At 46.3% G+C, this 22,358-nt stretch overlaps 1 protein-coding gene across 8 annotated transcripts in view; it reads right to left on the bottom strand.

Annotated features, from left to right (window-relative positions):
• Positions 1–22,358, bottom strand: part of RAPGEF1 (Rap guanine nucleotide exchange factor 1) — an 83,062-nt gene that overhangs the window by 10,382 nt on the left and 50,322 nt on the right. Inside the window, exons 10-15 of one of the 8 annotated variants that reach the window (XM_027649965.1) lie at positions 17,275–17,477; positions 14,657–14,815; positions 5,180–5,461; positions 3,755–3,847; positions 2,078–2,160; positions 743–854 (exon numbers count right to left, since the gene is read on the bottom strand). In XM_027649965.1, the coding sequence (XP_027505766.1) occupies positions 743–854; positions 2,078–2,160; positions 3,755–3,847; positions 5,180–5,461; positions 14,657–14,815; positions 17,275–17,477 (932 nt within the window). The remainder of the gene's footprint in view (positions 1–742; positions 855–2,077; positions 2,161–3,754; positions 3,848–5,179; positions 5,462–14,656; positions 14,816–17,274; positions 17,478–22,358) is intronic. The other 7 variants (XM_027649966.1, XM_027649967.1, XM_027649968.1 and 4 more) reach the window with 7 other exon arrangements.

Raw genomic sequence — 22,358 nt, 5'->3', positions numbered from 1 at the left:
ATGTCTAAGATGTGAATATTTCAGGTGACCCTCTGGCAAGACTCATACGAAACACTCCTTAAAGAATGAGTAATAGCTTTTCACTCTCTCCTGCACATCTCAGCTGACCAAAGAACACTCCGTAAGTGCCAGTAAATGATACATTCTCTCTGTTTTTCAGACCAGCCCCCTGACAGTCTGAGAGCTTCAAAAGCCTGCATGTTCCCTCAAGCTGCATGTCAAAGGCAGCGTGGTTCAAGAGCACAGCAAGCAAAGCTGGCTGGGAGTGCACCCGAGGCCAGACACGAAGCTGTTTCTCAAATACAAAACAGTTCCTTCAGCTGCTTTTCCACATCAGCAACACAATGTCCTGCTCATTCACCTGCTGAACCTGCCGTCAGACCGAAAGGCCAACACCATCAAGCCACACCTGGATTTCTTGTGCTCAGGCTCTCAGGTGATTCATTCCAAGACTGTCGCAGGATGAAGAGGTGGGAAGGGGCAGACTGGGAAAAGGGCACAAGATGTGCTGTTTTTTAGGGAGACATCTCACCTTCTGTTAAAACCTCATTCCTTGCTGATGCTCCCTGCCTGTACCAGCATCTCATACTTTATAACAACAGCCTACACCCACATCCCAGTTCTGCTGCAACCTACTTTTTAATATCAAATAAGAGGTGGTGCCTTGCTTGTGCACACAGAGAATCAGATTTCAACACAGTGTAAACCAAAGAGTACAAAAGCAAACCCTGAATGCACTTACCTCTTGCTTCAGTGTTAATCTAGCCATGATTTCACTGTGGTCAATAAGGGACAGCTCATCTACCTCTTCCTCCAGCTGTGACGATTCCAAATTATCTGGTGACTGTGGCTGCCTGTGAAAAAAAAGAGGGAAATAACCTTCATTAAATGACAGTAAGTACACAGACACTCTGGAGGTAAACCTTCTGCAAACAAACCCAAATGTCTGGCTCTAATTCTGTTGCTTTGTGCATCTCTTGAAACAGAGGAAGATGAACCTTTAGGGCCTGACCACTTGTCTGTCTGCATTTCTGGCAGGATTTTACTATGCCCTGCATAAGTACACACTTCCACGTCTCCTTAATCCACCAAATTTTTAGTGCACACAAATCTAAGCCTTTCCTCAAATGTATAGAGACTGAACCTACCCTACACATACATATCTTAGTCAGTTCATGACCCATTGTGCTGAGATAAGGGGAGATGACAGGCTCTTGTTTTGCAGGAAGGCAGAGCAGAAAGCTCTGACCATTTTTCTGGTGTACATCCCTAACTCTGTTCCTACTTTCTTGTTCCTGGACATGTGCTCTCTGTGTCTATGTTCCTAAAAAAAAAAAATATACTTATGTTCTTCATAGCTTTCCCTAGGCACAGGCCAAAATCCCATGCACCAGTCAGTACTTTGAGCTGATAGTGAGCTTTGCAGAGCACTCTTGTGTTGTCTCCTTCACTGCAGGGATTAAAACCCTCAAACCAACTGCAGGGAAATGGGGGAGGGAAGTTGACTGTCACACACAAATCATCACTGTTCTCTATTTTTGCTTTAGAAATGCAATTGCAGAGCAATCTCGAGCAGCAGGGAAGCACTCACTCCACTCCTCCTGAAGCCCATCTGTTACAGCTTGCACCTCTTCATTTACATAGGCAAATGATAGCTAAGAGCATTAGAAGGGATATAAAGCCTCCTGCTTCAGGGCCTCAGCCAGCCTCTAACTAGCAGGGTTAGGAGAAAATTCCCCTCTGGAAGACTATTCCAAACAGCAATACTGACTCTTTTCACACGTTTTCCTGGAAGCAGGAGGGAGCAGCCAGTGTCAATGACAGCACTGCCAATGAGATGGACTGAGCATGGCTAACATGGGCTGCATTAACCCCAGGGGCTCCCTGAGTTCAGCCAGGATCCTCCTTGTCCAGCAGGATCCCATCGCTCACCGGCTGTCCAAAAATGTGGGCTTAAAAGTTTAGAGAACACAGAGGAGGTTGAGGGCAGAACAGGCAGGATGGTTTGGCAGAGGGAGTTGGGAGAGCTCTGTACCCTTCAGGCTGGAAGCAGAAGCACCAAGGGAGCCAGGCTCACCTGTCAGCACCATCTTTGCCCTCCTTCCCCATGGCACTGCTGTTCACAGTGGAGTCTTTGGAGTCTTTGACAGAGGGAGATTCCTGTCAAGAGAAAGAAGTTTTTCATTATTACATGGGGTCCTTGAGCCCAGCCAGCCTTGCACTTACAGTCTGCCTGCCTCTAAATGGCCCTTTACTGTAAATTCCTACAGAGCGGTTAAAGACTGATGCAAGTTAATGCCAATTGCCAGGAAAACACAGAAGTTAATCAGACAGGAAATTTGGGACCATCTCTGGAGACTAGTGCAATTAGTACTGTTTGCTTTTAACATTGTGAAATGATGCTGAAAGTTACAACACAAGTCAGCTGTTGTCTTGGATTTTAACCCTCTCGTGACCTTTTATTTTTCCTCCAGCCCTTACTGTCGAAGTACACTTGCCTCCTGATTTAATCCAAACGGACAGAGCCAGCTCTAAGCTCTCCAGTTTCAGTTCCCCTGCTGATCACAGCCCCCCTGCCTTGGGGGGTGGATCCTCAGTGGTTCCTACCTCCCTTCTCTCCCATCGGAAGAGGTTTCTCGGTGATGCAACGTTTCCACTCCACAACTCAGGGCTGTGGAAATGAGGCTAACGCAAAAAAGCAGAACCAGCTGAACCCGCGGCTCGGAACAGCAGGTAGAGAGCTCGGAGCAAAGATAGAGCATTTTAAGTGGGCCGTTTATTAAGGAGACAAATAGCCATGAACGGCAAATGGGAATATTAATGGGAGTTCAGAATTATTTAACATCATGCAGAGCGAACCTTGGAAATTCAACCCGGTGAACAGACAGGACTGAAACCACCTACACACTATTCACTCAGCATGGAAAACCCTCTGGTGAGCTTAGGTTTCGTGGTGTCTGAAGGATTTTTCCAGACTATATCTGTAAAGCCCTTTGCTTCAAAGTTGAGAACCCGCTCGCAGTTGCCCAAGAGGATGGGCCTGGCCAGATGTGTCTCCTGAAGGGAAGTGATGGGAGCACTATCTCTTGGCATATTTGACACCAGGATGGATAAATGTCTCGGAGACATCCTGTAGAGGAGATGTGCCTTCCAAGATGAGGGCAGGCAAAAGGATCACCACGGACCTCTGCTGCTGTTTCCTATGACCCAACAGGAAGACGGGACCTCCCTGGAATGGAAAACGCCCTGGCTCCTCTAGGAAATATCTAAGATATGAGGCTTGAAGAAGGGAAGAAAAAGCACGTGAGTACAATGCTAAATCAACAGCTTACTTTTGTATCCAAACAGCAAAGGAAGAAAATTTTTTAGAGCACAAGGCTTTCTGTATTAAAATAGGGAAGGCAAAGCAGTTCCAAGAAGAGACACGGCCCCAGGATGGCACTGGTGAGGGTGCAGCTTTCTGGAAGGGAACCTCAGGCAAGCAGCTCCAAACAGACAGCGAAGCGCAAAGGAAAGAGCGTGGCAAGAAGAGCCATCCCTGCCTCCTGCCAGGGCTCGCCTGCTCTCCACCCAAGCCTGCAGCCAGGAGTGGGCAAGCAGAGGGATGGCCAGCAAGGGAGCTGGGGCAGCAGGACGGACACGGGAGCTCCAGGGTGTGCAGAAGAGGCCGGTGCCAAGCGCGTCAGCCCCGGTGTGAGCTCAGCATGCACCAGGCAGCCCCTTCCCGGTGTCCGGCCCTCTCCGGGTTACTTACTCCTTCAGAGCGAGGGAGTTCCCCGTTGCTCTGGCCAGAGGAATACAGATTGACGTATTCACCCTCACCAGCCTCCTCACTGGCGTTTTCACTCTGAGGGAGACAGGATGAAAGGAAATACGTGATGGTGTCGCCCACCAGCACTGAATGTTAGTGAGAGAACGTGCCCACGGGCTGGGAGCAGAACTGCCCTTGGCAGCTGTTGTCAAATAACGGGGAGCCGTTCTCTGTCTCCAACACTGGCCATTGAGGCTGTACCATCCCAGGGGTCATTATTTTCTGGTTCTTGAGGACTGTCCCAAGGGCCCTGAGCTGCAGGAGGACAGCAGCAGGCACTGCTTTGGAAGAGCCATGGACTTCGTGTGAGACTGCCAAGGTGCAACGGGCACGCGTGGATTGCAGGGTGCCGGAAGCGGAGCGTTCAGAGCTGGACACACGAGTGCCTGTCCTACCCTCACTGCAGTCCTGTCACTGAATGCAGAACAGCCCTGCAGCCCTGAGGGCATCAAAGGCATCCCCCAAACTACTCTATGAGACCCATCACACCAGAATAAATCAAACCCGAGCACTTCTGGGGGAAGGACCCAATGCAAGGAAGATGCAAAGCAAGGTCAGGTCCAAAGCGTGAAAACCTGCACATTTACTCTGTAATCAGTGACCCTCTTCCAAACCTGGTGAAGAGGCAGCACTAGCAGGCCCTGTGCTGACAGCTCTAATCCCATCAACTCTCTGCTTCACAGGAGAGGAAAGAGAAACTGTCTTGAAAATGAGGTGTTTAAAAAAGTAGCTGTAATGGACAAACCTGTTCAGTGATCTGCAAACCGACCTGGGACTTCAAACTAGCAGTGTGGGAACAGCATTAGCCTAACTTCACCAACATGTGATACCTGCCACCAAGGGCACAGCTGGAGCTGCTGGGTAGTGGGAAAAGCAGGAATCTGGAGAGAATAACAGGTTTATGCACAGGAGAGACAGAGCTGGACTGCACCCATTGCTCCTGAGGCTCTCCAGAGACTTAGGAGGGAGCAGGGCAGCAACTGCAGGATGGAAACTCTTGTAAGGAGACTGTGTTTAGAAACTATCAACCTCACAAAACACTTTTTTACCTCCCTCAGCTTTGTATTACAATTGCAGGAAGCTACAGCAGCTTCTCCTCTCCCCTTCACCAGCATTTGCCATTTTGTGTTTCCTACTCATGTGTTAATGTTTTCTCAAACCTGCTGAGGTTGTTCATTTTTTCTAGCTACCATTTTTATACGAAATATCTACTCTGCAATTCATACATGCACTTGGAAACCAGACTAGATCACACTTAGCATGTATTAATATAAGAGACATTTTCTTTAAAAGAAAAAACAAAACAAAACAAAAAAATAAAGGCAGCCTTGTGTTAAGGTGCATTATTATCTCTTTGGATGGTCTCACCGAAGGCGTCTGGAGAGAATCAGTGAAAGAGGTTTCAGAAGGAAGGCAGACAGGAGCATTCCCGTTAAAGCTGCTCTCCTGAGAAGAGGAGTTTGGCACATCCACAGTGCTGGGTGACTGGCTGGCTGCGGCGGGCACCGCCAGGTCGGGGCTCGGAGATGGATGGACGGGCGGAAAAGGCGGGGTGGAGCAGGAGGAGGAGGTAGAAGACAGGAAAGGAGGTATGGAGACTTGGTTGTGAGGCACAAAGTCCTGGGAGTAGGACCTAAACACAGATTTGTACTGCAGGATGCAGGGACGTACAACACAAAAACAAGGAAGAAGGGGAAAGGAAAGAGAGACAGACAAGAGAAAAAGTAATTAGATCGGCAGCAGCGCAGCAGTGACAGCACAAGGCATTTCTAACACAGGCAGCACTATTTTACCATCCACACACTAGAGCAGGAATTGCTACCCGGGATACATCAGCCAGTTTTTTCAGGAGAGGCATGTTCTGGCACAAACAGCAGCTCAGCTGCTCAGCTCACAGAGGGAAAGTGGGCAGCAGGTATCCAGCCTTTGCTATGAGGGAAAAGCCTGGGTATCTCAGTACTAATGCAGTGACCCCGAAAATCACCTGAGTGGAGGAAAGGATGTAAAAGCATACAGTAACCAGGACTCTGAGCATGCTGGAAGTATCTAGATAGAGAAAAGCACTCCAAGTGCTTCTTGCTTTTCTGGGATTTTCCGCAGGATCCAAATTTAAGATGCTGTTTGCTCCAGCCCTGTAATTTAGCAGCTACTGTGTCAAGTCTGTTCCAGAACACACAGCTCCCAGGGAGGAGCAGCTGGATACTGCCTTCAAAGTTACACTGAAGGATACAGGGAGATTATGCTGCTACTCCTTCCCATTCGAGAAAAACAGGGAGCAAAAATGATAATTGCCCTCAGGAGCGATGAATTCCTTATCAAACTGATCCTTTAATGCAGTGCCTCGAAGACTCAGCTGAAGAGATGAAAAGAGATCATCTGCGTAAAGCTTTATTTCACTATCTCTCCTAATCATCAGATTACTGTTCAGATAATATTAAACAGGGTGCAGTGGGAATATATTGTGCCAAGAAAAACAAGAGCAACCCTCTGTCTTTTAACATCTGGTGCTAGTAAGATTTGCCATCAGGGTAAGTCCAAAACAAAGCTGACAACCATTAAAAAAAAAAAAAAAAAGGACAGACAATAATGCTAAATCTGCCGGAGAGGAGTTTATTTTAAAACCTGCAGAGCTCAACCACCAGTGAGATCTGTGTCAAAGTCAAGTGGACTGAAGGAAGAGCCACATCATCCAAAAAAACCCCACACTGAAACAAAGTTGTGGCGCTGCTCGGTTGAGTGATCTGCTGCAGAAGGATGGTGCAGTACAGAGCTCTCAAGAAGCACAGACACAACTTGCTCAAACCAGGCTGAAAAGTAACACTGCTGTGATGTAAAAAGAAGGGGAAACAAGGCAGGAATCAGAGAATTCAGGCTACATTTTCTCAGGAGAGCTGAGCTGGTTAAGCAAAGCTTAGTCCATCACCTGAGCCACAGCAGCATCCAGCTCAGCAGTGGCGTTTTTGTTTCTACCTAGGAAAGATGTGAGCTTAAAAAACCAAACTGAGAACAGCCTCAGGCCAGAAGCCTGGTCAGAAAAAGCTTTTCCACTACAAAGGAAAGGAAATGTAAAGGTCAATGGTTAGACTTTACCTTCAACCACCTTAATCCTTGAGTGGCTGCCCTCCGCTGTGCCTGGAGTCCAGCAGTGCTCTGGGTGTATTCTCAGGGCCCAAAACAAATTGCAGGCCATAATACAGAGGAGGGGAGTGGGATGCTTTGGAAAGAGAGCTTAAAAGACTACTGAAAAATAATTAAAATGCAAATCCCCAACACATGCCTGTGGCTAAAAGGAGACTGGTTTTAGGACAGGCTCCTCTCTCTTCCTGCCCATTTCTTTCCGGATGAGCAACGCTGGCTCCAGGGACACTGTCAGCTTTTGGAGCTGCCTCAGTAACAATGACAAGTCTAATCTCTGTATTTACTTTCTGCCTGGATAAATACTCTACATTTATTCATTTTCACTTGCATGGCACAAACCACTAAATCCCTCATAAGACGCCAGGCTCATGACATCACCTTGGCTCAGCAGATTCATTATGCCTGCCTGGTATTCCATGATCTCACTGGTGCTGATAGGCCAACTATCACCCCAAGTCCCAGCCTAGACCCCAAACCACCGCTGCCATGGCTCAGGAAGGTGCTCAAAAAACTGCAGTCCTGGTAACAAGACCCCCTGCTCCTGTAAAGGAAATAATTAGCTCCAACAGAAGCTGTGTGCCAGCTCCCCTGGAGCTGGGCTTCCTGCACCCACACGGGACAGGCAGCACACGCTGTCCCTCACTTTGTAGTTGATGGACATCTACCACAGAGGAGTTCCAAGGGGTTTTGTCCCTGACCTGCCAAACCCAAAGGAAAAGCCAGGCTTTTTCAAAGCAGCAGTGGAGCTCACGCAGGGCAAGAGTGAAAGGAAACGAGTGTCCTCAGCCAAGTCACTCTGGGACAGGCAGAGCCCTGCGTGAGGTGCTGGCAGGGTTAGCTCAGGGCAGACTCTGGTGCCCTGCAGCCTGGGCCAGCAGCTCAGGGAGATGAGTTATTGCTTAACATTTGCACAGTTTCTGCCTTGAGGAGTTTCAGAGAAATTAATCCCAATTCAAAGGCAATTTAAACCTAAATATAACATAACATTGCATAAATTTTACAAGTTTAAATGCAGATATGTTAGTATTGACAATGACGATACAATTCATCTCTCCTCAGCCTCATCAATACACCTTTCAGAACAACATCTTGGCACGAGATATGTTGAAAATCCTGGTTTAAGGTTCAGGTACCCAGGAAAATGCATTAATCTTCATTATGTGATCCTGAACAATCATTTAAGGATGCAGACAGGCTCTCAGCATGCTGTTAACAAAGGGAACAGCGCAGAGAAGCCTTTGGAGCACTGGCATTAATTAGTCAGACTGCTTTCAACTTCCAATTTTGTAGTAAAGTTGCATCTTGTAGAGAGGGAGCCAGGGAGCCCCCTCCTTCCTCCGGAGCCTGCAAGCAGCTCTGGAATTCCAGTTATGCAGCCGTGCTGGGACAAGAGCCAAGACTGAAGCATACTTTTAAAGGGGGGAAAAAAAAAACACCCTGCAGTGAAGATGATGTCCATATGGCACCCATTCCTCTGCTCCCCAGTCTGACCCAGCCCAGCCAGCAGCTGCAGCAGGAATTGCAGCAATGGCTTCCATGGGATTTGGGTGTTGCACATCTCTTGGAAGCCCTGCCATCCTCTGAAAGACATACTCTTTTGGGGAGGGGACAGTCCATTCAGCACAACTGTCACAAGGAAACAAGTAATCCTCTAGTCCTCCCCATAAGAGGCAACAGTTTATCTTGGAAACAAATTAGTGCCTCTTTTAATCTGCTTCTTAGAGGTTTCCTGCAGGGTCAGTCAGGCCTCGGTTATGGCTGTACAGACACAACCTCCTACTCCGTGGCTTTGCTTTAAGTGAAGTATTTCAAAATAATCTCTGGGAAAGCTAGAAAAAAGGGTGCAACGGGAATCTTTGGGAAAGGATGCTTTCCTCTATCCAAACTCTGGCCACGCTGCCAGTTCCCACCACAGGACCAGAAGATGTTCTCCCAGCATGAGTGATCCCGACCTATGACAGCAAACAGCCAAGACAGGGAGAAGAGAGAGAGATCTCTCTGCTCTCACCAGTAAAATGGCTTTTAGAAAGACCTATCTGCCACTTGGGAAGTACTTCCACAAAGCGTGCTTTGAGCTGGGAGCAGTCTTGTCTCCTGGGAACAGCAGGAAGCAAACGTGCCCGGCCCTGAACATTTACCACACACCGTGAAACACAGAGGTCTCCCAGAGACGGCATCTTTCAACCTTTTCAATTTGCTGCCTTTGATTTTTTTTGCAACAGTGAATATTTTAGGACAGCTTTCCATCATTAGCAGCCGTGTTACAGGATGTCCCAAAGGTCAACGACATTCTGGCTGTTTATTTGGATTAGATGGTAGGAGATAAGCACTCTAATAGGAAACTTATTTCAAGAGTGATGCTTCTCCACGCTCACTAGGCATGGCTGACCACAGCTAACAGGGAGACAGGGATATATGTGCAGGGAGTCACTGGCTGCAAGTTACAACAGTCTCCATCCTAAATCCAAAGCTGAATTCAATTATATGGCTGACAGAGCATCTGCAGTATCAGCAGACATAGCCTTTACCTTTTAAGCACAGCCTTCTCAGTTACCCTATGGATTTCTGCCAAATTAATCTGCCATCCTGCCAGACACTCCCAGATCAGGTAAAGCTTCAGACTTCCAAAACATGAAGCTATCAGAGGAAAAGATCAATCTTTTAGATCTCCTCTGCTAATGCTATTAAGAGAATGACATGGCAACATGCCAGAACTGGATGCCCAAATTCTAACAGTACAGAACTATGTTCACAAAATACTGGGTGTTGCACAAAGTCGTTACACCCTAAGAATATAATTGCACAGACAACTATTGGAAAAGACTTCCTATCTCATGACACAATACTGTGCTTCCAGGTACTTTTGCTAATGAGGAAGGAAATGCTCCTGCAATGAATGGCTGGAAACACGAGCTGCCAACAGAATGGTTTCAAGCACTGCCACAGGAAAGGCAGCAACTCCTCCGGCTGGAATGTTTCTCAGCAAAGCCTCTGACCCAGCTGCACAACTGACCTCCCTGGTTCAAAGCAATGGTTTGCCCAGCAGAGGGATGGATGGGGTTTGCTGTGTTTCCCGGCTTCTGCACAAGAAAACACAAAATCCAAACTTCTCCTTGAGGGGGAGGGATTCCTGTACATCTTTGCAACAAAACAAATAAGGGGGCAGTGGGGGAAGAAAACATTTTTAAGATTTATTAACCATGCTGTCATGCATCTCTCCTTTGAAACTATCAGAAGAATTCAACCTGATTGCACCAACAGTGTCAACTCCTCTTTACCTTGTAGACAATACCACCATGTTTAGGAAGCAGACCTTGAAAAGGCAGAGCCTGGAGACAGAGACAAGGCTCCTAAAAAGCCAGTCACACAAAAACCATGGTGTGTGTGGCCTGTGAAGTCAACATGGGACTGTTTAGATAGACCTACACAGAGACCTGTAGTGTTCCAAATACAAGGAAAATGTACAAACCACCAGAGGAAGTGGTTTTCAGAAGCAGGATTCAGCGATGCCAGCAGGCACTATTAATACCAGCACTATTAATACCAGTGTCCAGGTCTGCTGTGGGCAGTGGAAATGAACACAAACACAGAAGGAATGCTAAACAGGAAAGGCAAAACAATACCTAGGACTCAGCAGCTGGTTAAATGGATGCAAATCTTTTCTTTCCCCCTTCCCTCTGCTCCAAGTTAAGGAGCCAAAACCCAAGGACAGAAACGAACAAACACACTATGATTTCCCAGTCCCTGGTTTGATTGAGGCTTCCACCATATGCATGAAAACAGCTCAGTCTCTGCTGAGGGCCAGAGCCTGGCATGTGCTGCAGACTGGAATTGTGCTACAGGAACGGGAGCAAGGCAGGGAAAACGTGGGAAGCACATGTCTGCATTGTGCACGCCTTTAACCACTTATCTGACCCCCCCCTTTTCCTGAACATACGTTAGCACACACACAAGAAAGAAAAACAGTTGCTGTGAATTTTCTGTGAGCTTGCTCAATTTGTTCAAGAATGGTGGGAACAAGTGAGAACAGAAGCGCTGAACTGGAGCTTTCATAAGGAAATCACTTGCGCCTTCTGCTGGAATCTGACAACCAACTGGTTTCTGGAAAATTACTGGAAATGTTTTTTAATTAAAAAGAAAACATAAGAAAAAACATTTTGAGAAAGGAGAGTTATTTCTCCCCAGTGGAGGATGCAGCCAAATTTCCACTAATGGCACGTACATGTCTCTGAGATACAACTGTTCCTTGTTTCAGTGAGGGAAAGCTTCCACAAGACTTTCTGCAGCCTTTGGTGGAAAATGTGTGGATAGGCAGCAACAGAGCTCGTCGCCGGATGATTTCCTTTATCAGTGCAGAGCTCTCCAGCTGCCAGGAAGTATCAAGATTCCAAGGTCTGATTCCTGCCACTCGGATACCTGCCCACCCACTTCCAGTCAAACAGCACAAGGAGTTGCTAAACCAAGGGACAGTAGCTCTGTGTTCACAAGAAGAAGGGAAAGAGGTGATCAGTTAGAAAAAGACTACTGCCAAGAGTCACCAAGGAGGGTGCTTACTGCACTCCTCCCTTCCCACTGTTTAGTGCTTTCAGAAGAGATGGGAATCCCTAGAATGATCCTTGACAGTACCATTCACTTGTCCCCCAATGTGGGATTTAACAGCTTAGCTGTGCATGGCATGGGGAATAGGATGCTGCAGTTCCTTAAGACATCAGCCCACACTACCAACACAGCCCTTGCTGGCACAGAGGCCAGACACGAATCAGACTCGGTTAAAAAACAGCTCAACTTGCCAAACCTATGAGGTTTGATCCAGTTGCTCAAGATCTGCCTCTATCCAGTAAAAGCTATTACCTCTGACACAATTTCCTGCAAAGGAGGGAAAATCACGATTAGTGGGCTCACAGGGCAGGGGTGGCAGCTGGGCTGCAGTGCTGATGGGAGGGAAAGGAGTCGGGGCTCTAGAAGAGAAATTCGTGCATTAAAAATTAAAAGATGCTCTGAACAACTTCACCTCTTTTTTTTTTTTTTTTTTTACTTCAAAACAAAACTGTCTGAAAACAGTCTTTTTAAGCCCTGTAAATCAGTAGTAAGGCACTAATCCTTCACCTGAGCACAAAGCTAACAGGATAACATGCAGAACGTGGTGCAGGCTCGGCTTTCCTGCTGCAGGCACACGAACAGATGGGTACAGGGCCAGCTCTTCCCTCTGGGATTGACTCCTGCTGTCCATCCCAGGCCAGTCTCCAGGGAAGGAAAAAAGCACAGGACACTTTGTGAAAATTGGCTACGCTTGGTGAAGCTGCAGGGCATTGCTTGTCCTGGGTCAATGGACAACCATGGCTTGAACCTCCTGGTATTGATCCAAGGAGGTTTTTGCTTCCTGTACAGAAAGGATAACGATTCATATGTAGGAGGAGATCTATAATTTTAAAAGATCTGATAGGCACCACTGATATCTGGGCACACAAGAGGCCAACTCCTCAGCTGGCTGTGTCTGGGAGGTGTGCTCTCCCTAGCACTGACTCCCTGGCTGGGGCTGGAGGGAAGGTAATGCTTATTTTTACCAGGTTTGTTGTTCACCCCAGCACTCACTTGAGTGGCTTTTTTCTAGGGAGAGGGGAAAACCGGAGACATGAAAATATGAGGAGCAGCACAAGGTGTTTAAAGTGTTACTGGTGCAGCTTGAGGCATCCCTTGAGTGAAACCACACAGTCCTTCCAGGCAACGCTGGGAGCAGATTGAAAGAGGGGCCCTGGTCCTTCTCAGTGCTCATGGAGGGTGTCACCCTGGGAAGGATCCAAACCCTCACAGCTGTTTCACATCTTTGTCTCATTAGGGATGGGGGAAATGGGATAAGACATGGTTATGGTATTACATGGGTCAGCTATGATGCATGTAAGGACATTGGTATTTTGCAGCTCAAAGAGACACTGTCATAGTGAAAATCTCATTTTGCCTGTGGAAAAAATAGACCAGCTAGAGACATGAGCAACTATGAGATTATCCTAATTTAAAGACACTAATGGAAAAATCACCATTTTTAATTCAGCTTATTTCCTTTGTGCATTTGACAGTGCACTGTTTCATTGTTCTCATTGTTCCTCATGCTCCAGCCATTCGTTTCCCCCTCACCAAATCCTTGCAAAAACGAGCAAGGATTTTTTAATGAAGTTTTAACATTTCATAAAATAATACATTCACAATAATGCAGTCCAGAGTAAGGTGAGAACGGGTCAGAACAATTTAGTACATAGTAATCATTTAACCCAAAAAGAATGCTTTTTTAAAAAGTGTCTACATATTTTTAGAACGTTATAGAATCATATTTATAGCCTCTCAATTAAAAAAAAAATAGTCAAGTGCTTTTACCCAGTCTTACAGTTCCACGTTTTGCTTGCAAGGACCACTATCAAATAAGAGAGCTGTAAAATTCAGGACTTTCACTTCAAATTTTAAAACTGTTTATCACAAATGTATGCAAGCACTAACCTTTCCACCCCTCAGCCTTTTCATCTGTGCAGCAAAGCTATGATACTGCTCTCTCTATGAGTGGAAGCCAAAAGCTTTAATTCATGGTTTGTGAAGTAGCACTACTTGTAAAGCACTTGAATACTTTCTTCTTCTTCGGACCAGAGATTATCACTAATTTTTAAAGAATGAGTGAGTGTTGAAATGGGAAGATAACAGTGGCACAGTGGGAGGATACTGTTTTCAAACATTCAGTATTAAACTAATTGAACACCTCTGAATTTTCTCAAGTCTTGACTGATAATTTCTTCTCCAGAAGAAGTCTAATTTACTAAACATCCAGGTCACCGTTAAAAAATAGTCTATTCTCAGTTGTCATCACATGGCAATCAGAGCATAACCACGTAGTTTTACATGCAAATGAGCCCCACACTGATGAGCTGGAGGAATCCCATGGTTTGGTTTAATTTCATTACATTAATACTTTGTTATTACTACCACTTAATTTAAGCAGCTGATCACAGATTTAAGCAGTGCTCTAATACTATTCTTATTTTTATTCAAATCATTCCCAGTTCTTCTTGCTGTTCTTTCTTCAGGCTGCTCACAAGTGCTGTAGGAGAGAAAATCCTGCTCATCCATCACCTAATCATACAAGCAAACTGAGCTTGTTTGGGACCACAGAGACGTGAAAGGAAGCAAATAGACAAATATGAGATGAAAAATTTGGCAGAGGCCATTTTCTGAAAAAAAAAAATAAATAAAAAAAATTAGGAGCTGCAGCCACTGTTCCATATATTTGACTAAATCCTTGTATTTTGGGGATGGTATCTTGTTATTTCTCCAAAGGCCAGGCTCACATGGCAGCCTTTAATCGATTCATCCACATCACTGGAATTATGCAAAGGAACAAAAAGACTTTGCAGCTCCAAAGTGCAGCCTGGGGAGCATGTAGGTCACAGGAGTGTATCTGGGCACAGGGTCAGCTCTCCTTCCTCAGTCCCCCACCACAAATGTCCACATGGCCACACATATAAAGTAAGGAAAGCCACAACTCCCCTGGGCTTCATTTAGTGAGACTCACACACCGTTTTTCCCACCTGGCTGGTTATCACTGCACGAGTTCAAAAGCCCCCAAAAGAACCTTCACCTTCACGTGGGAGGGTAAGCCCAGAGTCTGCACACAAGTGTATCAGCAATAAGAAAACACACACGTGTCACAGTGTGGAGGGAACTCACCGAGTGCACAGGAAAGGAGCTGTGCCGGCTGAGAAAGGAGTTAGAGACTGACATAGTGAGGCCCTGAGTGGCACCGGAGTCCTCGGGGGTGAAGGGCACTTTAGTTTGCTGGACACAGTAGGAGACAGAAGAGAGAGAAGAGGCAGCATAGGAGGCCTGCTGAGGAGGGGGGAGAAAAAGCAAGAGACACAAGACACAGAGAAAGAGAGCACAGAAAAGGCGATGAATAAAGGGTAAGAAACTCTAACTGTAAAACAATGCATATAATGGCTGGCTAAACAAACAGCTATTCATACAGTTCATCAGAGCCAGACATGCCAATATGCCTTTCTTGAGCTCAAGGGGTGCAGCAGAAATCACAGTTCAAATCTTTGTTTCACAAATCCCTTAAAAATAAACTCCCGCCTCCCCCTTCCAGTTCACCCGTGGACATCTGCTGGGGGGAGAGGTTGTTCCTCACTGCCCTTTTCTCCCCCTGGCATGGGGGCCAGATGCCCAAAGGAGGAACTGGCTCTTGCTTCTGGCTGCTAAACAGCTGATTCTTGCAGACTGCTATTTTTTGTGGCAACCTGCAGACTGGGAACTTGGCCTCCCCAGTGTGAGCTACGGACCCTCACTGGTACTGCTGGGATACTGGGTAACAGCAACACCCTGCCATTTCTCAGTTCAATCCAAAATCGTATATAATTTGCACAAGAGGCAGATACTACACTGTAAGTAACAAATCCTATTAAGGAATTTCTCCTGAATTCCACTACAGCAAGGAGTCTGAGGGACGCTACGGTATATCCAGGTTTTCTCAGCTCTGACTTGCTGAATACGAAGTACACTTCACAAACAAGGTCTGAAGCTCACAAGAAAGGACTTCCTCATTACCATTTTATAGAGGAGTCCATCCAGCAAAACTTGCTACTGCTGGAGCAGCTGATGCCCATTTGATTTGCTATTTCAGAAACTCTCAGGGCAGCAGGAGCAGAGGAACAAGAGTCTGGTGGATTTTACAGTGGTTGTTGAAAAAGCCATCATCTGCTTGCACCTCTTTCCCAACAGAGATGAAGGGTGGGAGGCTGCACTTGAAGAAACCTTTGCTTCAGGGGAACTGCAAGCAACACCTTGATAGTATCAGCTTGCAAAAAGACAAGAATGGCCAGCAGGCAAAGCAGTGACATCTTGGCCGCCCAGATAATGATTAAAGGCAGCAAAGAAATGCTTTGCTTCAGTAGACAAATTCAGAACAGGAGCAGGATTTCCCTTCTGCGCAATGGCTGCAGTCAATCTGTGCTTTACACACCCTCACTCGTGACTGTGCAACCCAAGTCACCGCTGGAAATGATCACTAGAGTACAAGTGACAGTGCAAGAGTCACACTGATGGGGACCACAGGCTCTGGAGAACTGCCTTATCCTCCAGACAGGAGTCCTGTAGACTCTTTAGTGCCCCTGCAAAGCAGTTAGGACACCAGTGTTTAAGGTCTCATCCCCACAAAGAATAATATACAATACTCAGTTCAGCTTAGCCAGAAATGTCACTTTATCATTTTAGGACTCCTACCTGTATTACAGGAATGAAGTTATGCAAATCCCCAAATTAGAGTTCTCGGGATTCTTTTCCCATTTAATTAAAAAGTAACACCCCAGGACAGCCAAACTTTAGCACAGATAACATGAAGAAATATTGCAACAGTCGCCCTCACGATGGTAAAACCATGGCTCTGTTCCCACCTATCCTCCCATTTCATTAATGCCATGGCCAATTTAAGTGAGCTACATCAGCACAAAAGAATTTATTTTTGTTAAATAGAGCAAATCAGATCATTAATATGAACAAAATAGGTTGGAGTTGTTAAAAAAAAGAAAAAAAAGAGAGAGAAAAGGAAAATCCTTGAAAAGAAATGGGACAAAATCCCAGCTCCACTGAGGTCGGAAATAAAACTGCTGCTGCCATCACTGAGGCCAGGATTTCATCCCTCACATGGAAAATGGCACTTTTTGTGCTGTTAAACCCACCACCCACACACGTGCAGATGTGCCTTTCTATGCTGGCAGTGTGGGGGGCCAGCAGAACTCTGAGAAACAGGTAAAATCCTGAACCACACAAGGGGACTAACGCAGAGAAAACATCCACGAGTTGAGTAAAGGCTACACCAGAGGTCTGTGGCTCTGGCAAAGACGAGCCATAAAAGCAGTTCTTATGTTTAAATACTTATTATTAGTGGCATCTTTGACAACTGTTTCAAAACAGCACTGGGAACAACAGTGCAGCAATCTCTCGAAAATCACGCTGCTCAGCGTGTCAAAATCTTCAAAGCAGTTGTCGTTACACAAGCCTGCAGTCTGGCACGGATTCAGCCCTGCCATGTGGACGACTAACGTTTCATTTTTAGGGCATTTTAGGACTTTCAAGGCTTACGGGGAGCGGTCTGAATGTGGGGTTAGAAAGGGGCAAAAAGCACATGATGCAAAATGCCTAAAAACACGTTAACAAGCTGACAAGGAGCGTGACCTGGTAACACCAGTGAGACATCCTCCCACCACCGCAGCCTGCTGGAACCAGGAGCACAGAGGAACTGTTCCCAGGAATCTGGTGTCCCTGCCCGGGGCACCACGGGTGTCACTCACCAGCTGCCGCTGTTTCGGTGGGAGAGCAGGAGGAGGTGCCAGGTCTTGAGCAGGGTCTAAGTTGATAAAGGAGTCGTTGATCCCATAGACTTCCCTGAGGTACTTGTTCTTCTTCTGGTAGATGTGCTCGTTCTGAGGGGTCTGGTAGAACATGGACGGCTGTGGCTCTGAGTAGTCCTCCACAAACTGCATGTAGGCCGTCACTGCAATGCAAAGGAAGGTCACACTCTCTGCTCCTGGCTTGCCAGCTCCAGCTGCAGCCAGCAGGCAAGGTGCTCATTTTCAGAATAAAATAAGAGGAGGGTCGTGCCGCTGTCAGCTGGGCTTTGCTGCAGGCTGGGAGCTCACACAGCTGCATCCACCTTACAGGAAACATCCCATCCCGTCCTGTGAGCCAGCACATGACAAACATCATCCCAAGCCACAAACACATTTGATAATACTTTAAGGAACAAGTGAGGTCTCCAAACAGCAACTTGAGGAGTCTGATTTACTGCAGCTCAGCCCAAATCCTCATGCAACCCACGGCAACTTTTGAGAACGTTCCTCAGGAGTTAAATGTCTAAAGTTACCAAAAAAACCTCAGAATAACGTCAGTCTGCTTTTTAGGAAGCACAAATCATCTTGTACTAAGATGCAACCTTGACAATAAATCTAAAATAATTCCTGTGTCTATAATAAGTCTCATATCTGTATTCAGCAGGATTTCTAGAACAAGGAGGCTACAGTGTCTCTCCATTCCGGAAAGCTGATAAAACTGTTATCAGAGAACACCTACCTGTGAGACTGGGTGTCTCTCTCCTTCAGCTATTTAAATGCCACTGCCAATGCTGGTACGAGACACCTTCCAAAAGTGCCACTGGCTGGGCCTTTCTACCCCCTTAGCTCAAATCCAACACACTTTGCTCCCATCCCTTTTCAGAGCAACTTATCATCTCCAGTTCTCAAATCCAACTGGTTCAAAAGCTTTTGTGAGAATGTGGTTCAGTAGAAATATTAAATGGGATCAAATCTCACTTAGAGGAACTTTCCACTGGTACAATATCCTTCCAAAATCTATGAAAAAAACCCCACACAGGTCACCCTGTGCAGCTCTGGCAGAGGATATATCTGCTGCAATATTTTAGTGTTGGAGGGGGAGAGTAATATCCAGTGTCATATAAAGACTACTAGAACCACTGCCTCCCCAGTTATTAAGGATCTGAAGTGTACTGAGTAAATGTAAAATAAAGAAAGAACTCTCTTCCATATACCAGAGAACAGGAGAAACAGACGTATTTAAGTGCCATGGAAAGGACTAACCAAGGCCTTTCTGTAAACACGCTGTCATGCACAAGACACTGTGATCATTCCTCCCTTCCTCCTGATAAACAAGCAGTTGTCACTTTTTGTAAATCTGGTCATTTTTGGTGGCAATTATTCAGCTTCTGCTGGCATTTCAGTTGTGCAGCTGAAACGAATGGATGACTTCAGTGAAAGTTATAAATACAATGAGCACAATGCAGTATTTGCACATAGTGAAGCTGGTTCCCACACTGGCTGCAAGGCCAGTCCTCTGTTCACCTGCCAACACAGACCCCTTGGCCAGCCTTTCAGACAGGATGCAGCCCTGCAAATGTGTCAGCAGGAAGGAGTCACTTTGCACCTGTCTGCTGCACCTTTTTTCAGATTTCCTCTAATATTTTAAACTCCATTTAGAACTGGAGCTAACACAGCTGCCCCTTCCCAAAGAGCCATAGCCCTCCTCCAAAAAACAGAAAAAAGAAAATGGGAGCACAGGAAATGGGAGCTGATGGATTTCAATCCTGGCCGGTAACACCTGCTGTCCCCATCCTGTGACCCCACACAGTCCTGCCAGTGGACAACCTGCTCGTGTCCTGCAGTACAGACAGCTCTGCCAAGACTGCTGGAATTCTGACCTTTAACTCCCCCTGCCACCTGAGTCTGGCTCCCCTTCCTCCCCCAGCCACCCTCCTGCCTTCCCCCCACCACTTCACAGATGTGTCACCACTTGCTGGTCCAGACCTCTCCTTCTTGCAGAGGTGTGACAGAGGTTTCAAACTGCAGGCACACGTGCAGGGGGTATGTCTGTGCCACCCATCTGCTGGTGTTGGCACTCAGGTTAAAGCCAGGGTCGTTCATGAACGTGAATTTCATCCTAAGTCCTACCAGTGAAATGAAGTGTGTTCTGGCAATATTCTCTTATTTGGAATCATGGTGAAGGAGTCTTGGAGTAGAAAATACAGAATTACTTAAATACTGTTTTCAAATATCAACGATTCAGTTGACTAAGGTGCTCCTATTAATACCTGTGCCCTGGAAAATGCTTGGTATCATACAGTAGCTTTAGAGGATAAGATCTAAAGAAAGCTTATGAAAGATATTTTCTAGCAGCAAAAGTGAACCAAGGATCAAGACTCCTTGGAGAAGTGTAGAGGACGAGAGCTCGAGGGAAAACACCACATTTTGAGAGCTCATCAACTGAGTAGGACAAAGGCCAAGAAGGCAGGCTTGGCAGTGGTGGCATAATGCAGCAGACACTGCTGAATTCAGATCAACCCTTCATGCGAAGTCACCTACAAAACCAGTGCTGCACTGAACATCCAGATCTGCAGATCAGGATTGCTGGCTGTGAGCTCCTGGGCTCAGACGTTGGAATGACACCACAGCTTGGAAGTGTTGGTGAAAAGGGCATCACATTAGACACTTGTGTGAAATTAAATTACTGTAACTCAAGGCAGTGAGCCTGAATGCTGTCGAGAGCCTTAACTCAATCTGCAAGGGAATAATGAAGAGCTCTTTTATCTCAGCTCTTTATGAGGCTAATGCATCCCATCGTCATGGCAGCTGCCCTGCCTTGCTTGTTACAACTAGTCCAGGGCAGGTGGGCATGTCTCTGCTTTCTACTTTGTCATCTTTGTTTTTAGGTGAGGTGAAAAATAGTTGGGATGGTGAAATACAAACCTGGCTCAGGGGTAGAGACTGCAGAGTGCAAATTAAAATGGGCACCATTAAAATCCTGCCAGTCTTGAGCAGGAGAGTAAAGGAGAAAGACCATTCCCCGAGACTGCTGTTTGCAAAGGGTCTTCTCTCCCTGCTCTCCACCATGGTTTTTAAGAAGGCAGAAATTCAAAAAGCAGATGGGAAATTACATCACCAGCTCAGCTCAGGCTGCACGCCCTGCAGCGACTGTGCAGAGGGAGGGATGGGGGCTGCAACCTCCACAGTGAGCAGCTGGGGTGGAGTGACAGTCTCAAGGCAGCACCCCGGGAGAGAAGGGAGGCGTGAGAGAAAAACCTCTCCCACCACATGCCCAGCTTATGTCAGTTCTTAAACCAGACAGAAAATATGTGAAATTAAAAAAAAACAAAAAAAAAACAACAAAAAAAACAACAAAAAAAATTTCAGGCTGAGGCTAGGAACACCTTCCCAGCAATCTGCTTGCAGTGTCTTGGCTGTCATTTCAGAAGGAGCTAAAGCTGCTCAGGGATTTCCAGCACACACCAGTTCTGCCCATATGGTAGAAGTCACAGGTACTGCTCAACCACTGATCCTGGAACAGGAGAGGACCAGTGGTTGTGGGGAGTCTGCAAGGAACTGGTAAAAGATTATCAGCACTAAGGCACACCTGCAGCAAGGTAAGGCACAGATCCCATGAGGGGGCCTCACCGAAGGCCCAGCCCGACACTGGCGCCATGTCACCAGCCGGGCCCTGCACAAGCCAACAGATCTGTGTGCACGGGCAAGAACCAAAATGATGGACATTCTTAAGCTATACCACACATCAACTCACAGAAGTCAAGGTCAAATGAACCAGTAGTCGCTGTCACCCCTGGGAGGAGAGCTGTTCTTCACAGAGCCCGCATTATCCGCTGGCTAAGCCCAGCCTGCCCCCAGCGTGGTTCCTGCAGTTAAATACCAGCTGCTCACAGGGCACCAGGCTGCATTTTGTTCCCACTGACAGCGAGAGAAACATGAATAAGTGCTTCACCAGTGGTTTCCCTGGCTGTTTGGGGGAAGGATCTTGTTATTTCTGACTCTGGGCTCTTAATGGCAGAAGCTGTTCCGTGTCTGTGTCTTGTTCAGCAGGAGCACAATGCTGGTGCTCAAGCAGAAGTCTGGAGTAATTTGCCCTTAGCACAGTAACATGTACTCTTACAGCACAGTAAAATAACCATAATTCACACCAGACTAAAAGCCCTATCACTCCTCTGTTTAAATTATACAGAAGTCAACTCTTGGAGGTCCCTCTGAGAACAGCTCACAGCAATACAGAAGGTTAACTCCAGCATATTTGCTCTATATTTACCAATAAAAAGACGATCAAAGTCTCTACTGTAACATTTCCTGCCAGCTACCAAAAGATGACCCACAACAAAGGTACTACAACCAAGTCCCACCTGTGTGAGGTCTAGATCTCTTTAAGAAATTCATGCAACTCCTCCAGATCCCAGGAGTTCATTGGCGTTGTGGAAGCAGCCCTGCCTTACTTATGTGGCAAAAACTATTCTGGATGTCACCATGCAGCCTGGGTAATGTTTTGCTGGCCTTTTAATGCTGAAAAAAAAAGTAAAACTAGCAACCATAGATCTGTGGTGTGATATACTGTGGAGTAAAGACAACCTAAAATGAGTTCTCAGTGCCACATGAATGCAACTAAAAAATTTGCAGCAGCCAGTTATCAGCCCAAAGCTTTGCAACAAGGATGCTTAATCAAACCATCAGAGTTGACAACATACTAGGTAACAGCTCCCTCCTCTCCTAACAATGTAATCTGATCAATAGTCCCAAAACTTCTGATAGTGCCAGATGACAATTCACTCTATTCTAACATCAAAGAAAATTCACATACAAGGCCTTGATATTGAGGTTAAAATTGTGCTCGGGCAATAATGCAGAAGATAGCTTTTAAACTTAAGTAACTCCTTGGCATCTCATATGATAACAGAAAACAAAGAAACGGGACTTAGAGAGAAAAGCAAACAGCCCAGGTCTCTCAGCTGTGAAACTGCCTCTTTCCCAAGATTCACCCAGGAATCTCCCCTCCACTAAAGCTGCCAATGTGCACAGAAGTGCATTTCCCT

Source organism: Corapipo altera, unplaced genomic scaffold, assembly GCF_003945725.1.
Source record: "Corapipo altera isolate COAL_440 unplaced genomic scaffold, ASM394572v1 268, whole genome shotgun sequence".
Taxonomy (NCBI): Eukaryota; Metazoa; Chordata; class Aves; order Passeriformes; family Pipridae; genus Corapipo; species Corapipo altera.
The sequence above is the reverse complement of the archived record's forward strand: the minus strand, read 5'-3'. Positions and strand labels throughout refer to the sequence as shown.